Raw genomic sequence first — 7,248 nt, 5'->3', positions numbered from 1 at the left:
ACACATGCATAGTATGCACTAAAAAAATAATAAGTAGCAATCCATGCGTAGACAGGCTTGTCATGCACAGTCTCGTGGTACATATACTTAAATGTGAAATTCAGTGCACCTGCACTTTTGTATGTTAAGTCAGTCTTAGTAGCTCTACATCCAAATGTTTGCGTGAGAAGTTGTGTACATAGCTTTTTTGTGTGTAAGCAAGGTTTTGACATGAAACCCCTGGTATGAGAATTCATCACAGGCTGTAATCAGGTTTAAGGCCATATCACTATAAATAACTGTAAGTCATACATAAATAACTGTAAGTCACTTTGAATAAAAGCATCAGCTAAGTGCAATGCAATGCAATACAATGTATAACTCCTCACAGACCTGGGATACAATCAACACCCCTCTACAATCCTCTTTGTCCTAAAAATCACAGTACACAGCAGTGGCTATACCAAATACCGTGACACTTATGTGGTGACATTTACCTGGTCAAAATGCAAATATGGGCTGAAACTCTTTTCTACAGATCGTGGTGGATTGATGAGTGTGGTGGAGCTGCTGCTTTCACTGACATTTCTGTCTTTTCTTGAACATCCCATAAACACACCAGGTAAATGTTTTCCCCCTGTGAATATTGATCATTTGAAGATGCACTTGACTTGTCTGTACTGAAATGTATCAGGTGGGAAGCAGCATAGCTAAGAGATTTAGCACACTTTTCTGCCTTGAGGTCATGTCTCAATCAATATATAAATGTCCCATTGATAACAGTAGCATTCACTGCAAAACACTGTATACTGTCTGTGGTACATAATGTACTGTACCTACATGAACAGTGTCTGTTACACCTGTATTATTATACGGCCCTAGAATGCTGCGAGAGCTTCCATTCACTTTGAATGGGCTCTCCCAGTGTTTGCAGGCAACTGTTTCTCGATAACGCCTGCCTGACCCCTACCTTTAGCTTGAGAATAAAAGAACCAACTCACAAACAATGTGGGTGTACGACTTCTGGAAACTTGGAAAGTCATGACTCAGAGTGGCACTTTATATTTGTGGTGACACCAGACCTTTTCCGATGACTTGAATGAAGTTTAATGAATGAAGTTAAAAGTTAGTAAATATCATTGGATTATTTTTCACCCAGGTATGCATAAAAATTGTGCACTTTACTAGGATTGTTGTAGTCATTTTATCATTGAGGCTATATCTCAGCTATGGGTGCTTACTAGATCAGAATGCAAAATGCTTTGCACCATCAGCTGACAACAACCTACATAGCATGACTTAAACATGGGTGAAACAGTGTTTAGTGCAATCATTGGTAATCTGTCTCATGCAGTGGCGGTTTTACCCATTTTGTGGCCCTAGGTAAAATACAGACATGTGGGTGGGGTGGGGGGGGGGGTATGTAGGGCAGATTTTGGTGTGGCCTTAGGTAATTGCTTAGTCTACCTTTTGAGGAAACCGGTTCCCGTACAATGGTTGAAATGTTTGCCTGCTGTTACGCCTTCACTCTTGGTATTTTATTTCCCATCACAGAAGTGCCACATGCAGTTGTGTACATGCTTGGTGCCTCTGGACCGAGTGTAGTGAATTCCATTGCCCTGATGACTGAATTGATTTATAAGTCAAGTAAGTATTTTTACAGACAGACTTTTCAATTATCTAAATAATTCAGATTTTCAGATGGCTTATTCCATACTATTGTCCATACTTGATATCTGAATCTGTATAGATATACACTTATTATGTATTAAGTGTTTGTGTGTGTGTCATTTAATCATATGTTGTAGTGACTGGACAACGCAACATTACTGACCTACGAGTAGTTCTGTTCCTGACTGAAAGTGTTTTCGTCATATGCTGGATATCATTGACACTCTACTGTATTTGTAAGTGCTCATAATGATCTTAAATATATTATCTTATGCTGAATTTTTAAGAAAGATTTAATATGTACCATAGTACTCTATGGTGAATGCAATCTGAATTAATATATATTTACTTTGTAAATCTGTTTCTGAAAATATTACAAATTTAACAAAATGTATTGCATGCACTTACACTGAATGCATACTTAATACCACTGAAAGTTTTGGAATGCTTTGTTACACTGCAGCCTACATAAATCATTGGCATATGAGCAGTGAAATGAAATATATAAGATCTTGAAAATAATGTATAATGAATGTAATCCGTGCTTTGATTTTATTCTTTTTTTCCTGTGCTTTTCCAATCCATTGACATGGATTTCTTCACTTCATTCATAAAGGGAAGAAGTTCAGGTAAGCAAGATTTACATATATACTGTTAATTGAATATTTCACAAATGCAGTGTCTAACATAGTAACTAATGCATAATGATTTGAGCATTCAACACATTCACAACATTAATGTTTTAATTTCCCATATTTTCCGTGTTATTATTATTTTTTAGTTCTGATGAATACAGTATGCTGCTGTGTTTTATCATTTATTTAAATTTTTCGTGCAAAGTCAATGTTATAAACATATCACCAAAATGGTAATGGCCAATGTCATAGCAGTGCTGTTATGATGTAGTTCAGCTTTTTCAGCAAATAGTGAATGGGATCAACAGCAATCCCATCTGCACAATTGATTGATTCTATTAAAAATCATAATTTATTCCTGAAATCCTTGTGGTTGAGATTAGTGTTGTGTTGTGGTTGAGACTGTGTTACTATTTATTCTGCCAACTTAATTCCAAATATATTACTGCATTTAATGTGAAGATTTCTTCTATATTAATGCTGCATTCATAATGACATCTCTTTGGATTTTGACATTTTTCATTACAGACAAGGCAGAGAGCACACACCTCAGGTATGTGATGCATTTAATTACAGCCCATCAGCATACTCAGGATTTAGTGGAATTGATATTTCTCATGTTTGTACTTGTAACCTGCAGGAATCTCGTCAGCAGCAATATGAGATGGTGGCTCAAAACCCACAAATCTCATGAAAGCTTTGAATGAGGAGTCAAAGTGGATCATTTGTAAATGTCATACACAAAGACATTCAGCATCTGGAAATGTCCACTCAAGTTTCCTTGTATTTTGATAGTCAAGTCAAGTCAAGTCAGTGATGCAAATGCCACTAGTCTAAATACAATAGCTTTATGTGTGAGGTTGCAGTTATGAACTTTTTGAGCTGAATTTTTATGTAAAAATTATTATCAGCAGAGTGCATTTTTTATTTTGCCACAGACCTTCACATTTTTATTTGTTTTTTTATTTGTTTGTTTGTTCGTTTGTTTCTTTGTTTTTGGTCATAGCATTTTGCACTGTGTAATTCTCAGGGAGATACTGTATGGGTTTGTTGGAATTGTGATGGGAGATGTATTATGATTCCAACTTCCATGTATAACTTAGTAGCTGTGAAACAGGTACTCCAGCCACAATCCTGATTGTGTTTTAGGGTAGACTATGTGTGAGAGCAGTGGTCCTTAACTGAGTAGTAAGCAACACTCTGCTATAGGGATAGTGAGACAGCAATGATGCCATAAGTGGCAATCACCATGCACTGCATGTTTATGTACTGTATGTGGCAGATCATGCTACAGATATGAATGTATGGGCATATGGGTATGTGTGACGGAGGTGTTCCCGCGTAGTTCGCCCCCCTCGGGGCAGCAAACTCACCGCCTCAACGCATCGGTTTGCCAATGGAAGGCACAGTACGTGACCGCTGAGCTAAAGGGCAGGTCCGATAACCCAACGCTACCACACTGTATTGAGTCTTCGGGAGGGAGTTTTAATAACATTCTGTAAGGGCCCCAGCCTGCTAGCCCCTTTGTCTCCATCCGCTGGACATTTTTGATACTTACCAGCCTTTTGCTTACCTGAACTCTGTGCCATTGTCTGTGATTCACCTGTGATCGTTTGACCTTGTTGTCTCTCTGCCCCTCTATTGGTTCTGGTTCCCCCTTCTTACCTTATTTAAACCGTGACCTGCAACACTCTGTGAGTTATTCCTCTCTGAGACCCTTGTACTGTTTACCTGTTTTTGCTAAGAAGATTTCTGTTGAACTTTGAAGAACTGCTTTGGAGATTTTTGTTGGACATTTAATGAAGCACTTGAAGATTTTTTTTGTTGGACAATTGATGAAGACTTTTTTTTGGACATTTGATACTTTGCTTAGAAGATTTTGTTGGACTTTTTCCATGCACAGTTGACTGGATCTTATAGTTTTTGCCTTTTGGAGTTGCAATACTTTTGCCCTGTGAAGAGGATTTTTGTGTTACTTGGGATCTCTTGCATGTCACTTAATAAATCAGCACTCGGCACCAGATTTCTCTCTGCTTTTGGGTCCCATTTCTAGTGTTCCTGACATGTTCCACGCCACACTTTGCTAGTTGGCATCCGTTACACTCTCCCCACTAAACCTCACTCCCATCCCGGGTCAACAGCACCACATGTGACCGAGGTGTTCCTGCGCAGTTCGTCCCCCTTGGGGCCGCGAACTCACCATCTCATCAACACCTCGTTACGTTAATGGGAGGCACAGTACAGGACTGCTGAGCTAACGGGCAAGTCTGATAGCCAAACGCTACCGCACTGTATTAAGGCTTCGGGAGGGAGGTTTCCTAACGTTCCACGCCGCACTCTGCTATTTGGCCTCCGTTACACTTGCGCTATTCTTGGTCACAACATAAAATCTGAACTGTGACCTCACTTATCCAAAACTGCACAGAGTACTTTGTTGCAAGGCCATTTACAAATTTGAAGAAAATACTTAAATATTATTTACCTAAATACTAAAGTATTTTCTACCGCTATAAATGTATGAGTATTTGTAATAGTAATTTGCCTAGGAAACAACTTTGGTACATGACTCCTGTTCTGGTCGGCATGAGGCCAAATACAAAACATCTCTACTTAAAGTAAGTATTATTTTTATGGGTCATAACACCTCTGTGTTCTAGGACTGTATAATAGCTTTGTATTTGTATGCTATTTTCCATTCTGATTTGTTCTGTTCTGTACAAATTGCATGAGCATGTGATGAATAAAATACATTTTTGCTTCACTGTACACCATCATCTTGTATAATAATACAATAAATAATAATACAATATTTGAAAAACAGTTTTTTACAGTTTCTGTATCTGATTCCAGCCCCAGACAATACCAACATCTCTTCTTCTGTTTTCTTTCATTTATGATTAGTGCATAAGAGCACACATTTCGCCGATAGGGGGTGGAAAAATGTGTCAGTTGTCCCAGGCACAGGGGTGGGGCTAGAATTGGGTCCTCATTACATTGTATGTAGAAGGGGGTCCTTTCAGATGGTTCTTCCCTGGGCCCAGTAAAAGGGGTCAGTGGCCCTGAGAGGACATCCATATACAACGTACAAGCTACTGACCTTTCCATCTTCTCCAAAACATTTCCATCTAGTATTAAAAAGAGGCTTTTTGGCAGGCTTATCCAAGATTGCTCTGAATAGAAATACCTATAAATAAACAGTATTTAATATTTACAACAATATGTAACAATATTTAATTCTACAGTTGAAGTGTCAGCACAAACAGAGAATCTCACTTGGAATATTTGCCTGATGCAGTATACCTGTATGCAGTATCAGTAGTCAATCATGCACTTCCCCTCTCCAGACCAACCAGCCAATGGATAACGGTCACATGAATAGCCTACATCACATGTACCAGTACCCTTATCTGAAACTAGCTCACAATTATTACAAGATATTGGTTACAGTCACTGTCTGGAGCCATGTGGGGTTAGGTGTGCTGCTGATGGACACTTTGTCCATGGATGTTATGTTATTCAAACGTACAACCTCCTGATTCCAAGACTGACTTCCTACCAACCATCAGGCCATGACTGCCTGCATAGTAAACTGCATTATGGGAAGTCCTCACCCAACTGGATCTTCCTGTTCCTGAGCTGTGTCCAGATGAGGTAGTAGTCATTGTGTGTTGTGAGTGAACACATTAGACATCTGAGAAGAACTCATGTGGTAAGTAGACATTTGAAGTAGATTGCAGTATAGATTTTTATGTAATTTATGTCTTAAAAGGCTATGATTATATCATACATCTCCTTCATCTTAAATCCATGTATCTTTTAACATGTAACTCCTAAACAGTGCTGTATGTAGTATGAGTTCATTTAAGGTAGTTGTAGTAGCCTATAGTATGTGTTAATATGAAAGTAGCCTATTTTATACAGTGTAAAGAAATGAATACACTAATTTGCTTTAGTCAGTTACATTTCATTTATGTGAACCTGTAAAGCCATAAACAAATTCTCTCTAGCTACAGTAATGTAAGGTACATTGAGATATTTCTTTTTTCAACGTCCTGAAAATACTGGAAGTAGTTTGTATTTGTGTTCAGATTGTAACTGATGTAACTGTATCATGCAGTAGTATCTACAATACTGTCCAGGTAGATACTGTATCTATATATGTTGCTATTTATACAGGACTGTCCACTGCCTGATTGGATGCCATGTGCAATGTCGTGAAGAGAGCAAAGCTGAACCTGTCTGAAGAGAATGATATGCCTTGTGGGCTTGCTGGTAGTTTTGGTGATTGCTGCAGAAGGTGACTTGTTTGTGTAGACATCCAATGGAGTCCTAATGACTATCAACATACTGTATTTGAACAAAATGGCTTCTGCCTCTATTACCCAGCATTGTCTTTGGTTCTCAGGCTTCCAACTGCAGGGTCTTTCTGGTCCTCTTGTTGCCCAGCTGGGAGGGTCTGTCCTGCTGCCCTGTGCTGCTGAATCCCCCCTGCCTCTGGAGGAGCTGGAGGTGGAGTGGAGAAGAGCAGACTCTGGTGCCCTGCTGCACCTCTTCCAGGAGGGAGAGGAGAGACCAGAGTCACAGGATCGAGCATACAGGGGACGAGTGGCCTTCTTCCCTGTGGAAATGGCCAAGGGAAATTTCTCAATACTTCTCAAGAACGTGTCAGAAGAGGACATTGGAGTTTACAGCTGCAAGGTTTTCACTGAACACGAGGCAGAGGAAGTGAAAGTTGACGTATTGAAAGTAGGTAAGTTCTTTGATTCATCTCCCCCACCACATTGCTGGGTACTGCCAGGAAGTGGGTAACGCCACGTTTGAAGTCAACAATGGATCAGTATGTAGCGGCGTAACCACAAACACATTGGGTCCCCTGGTGCCTTAGTATAGAAGTAGAATGAGATTACTGTATTCAGTGTTTTCTGCAGAATTTCCGTTAGTCCAAGGGCATTGGCTAGTAAAA

General features: G+C 39.4%; 1 protein-coding gene and 1 long non-coding RNA gene across 2 annotated transcripts; both read left to right on the top strand.

Annotated features, from left to right (window-relative positions):
* The first annotated feature begins 515 nt into the window (after positions 1-515).
* LOC134438408 (uncharacterized) lies at positions 516-1,885 on the top strand. The gene is made up of 3 exons (XR_010032571.1): positions 516-601; positions 1,534-1,626; positions 1,788-1,885. It is a non-coding gene; the product is annotated as an uncharacterized LOC134438408 (long non-coding RNA).
* Positions 1,886-6,647: 4,762 nt separating this feature from the next.
* On the top strand, positions 6,648-7,245 carry LOC134439275 (V-set domain-containing T-cell activation inhibitor 1-like). Its single transcript, XM_063189177.1, has one exon. It carries the CDS (start codon positions 6,648-6,650, stop codon positions 7,092-7,094), a length of 447 nt encoding a protein of 148 aa, XP_063045247.1. The 3' UTR covers positions 7,095-7,245.
* Positions 7,246-7,248: the final 3 nt, after the last annotated feature.

Source organism: Engraulis encrasicolus, chromosome 22, assembly GCF_034702125.1.
Source record: "Engraulis encrasicolus isolate BLACKSEA-1 chromosome 22, IST_EnEncr_1.0, whole genome shotgun sequence".
Lineage (NCBI taxonomy): Eukaryota > Metazoa > Chordata > Actinopteri > Clupeiformes > Engraulidae > Engraulis > Engraulis encrasicolus.
Note: the sequence above shows the minus strand (reverse complement) of the source record. Positions and strands in the feature narration are given on the sequence as shown.

Excerpts from the sequence above, each read along its gene's own strand:
- LOC134439275 (XM_063189177.1), top strand. The coding sequence starts at position 6,648 with ATGGCTTCTGCCTCTATTACCCAGCATTGTCTTTGGTTCTCAGGCTTC.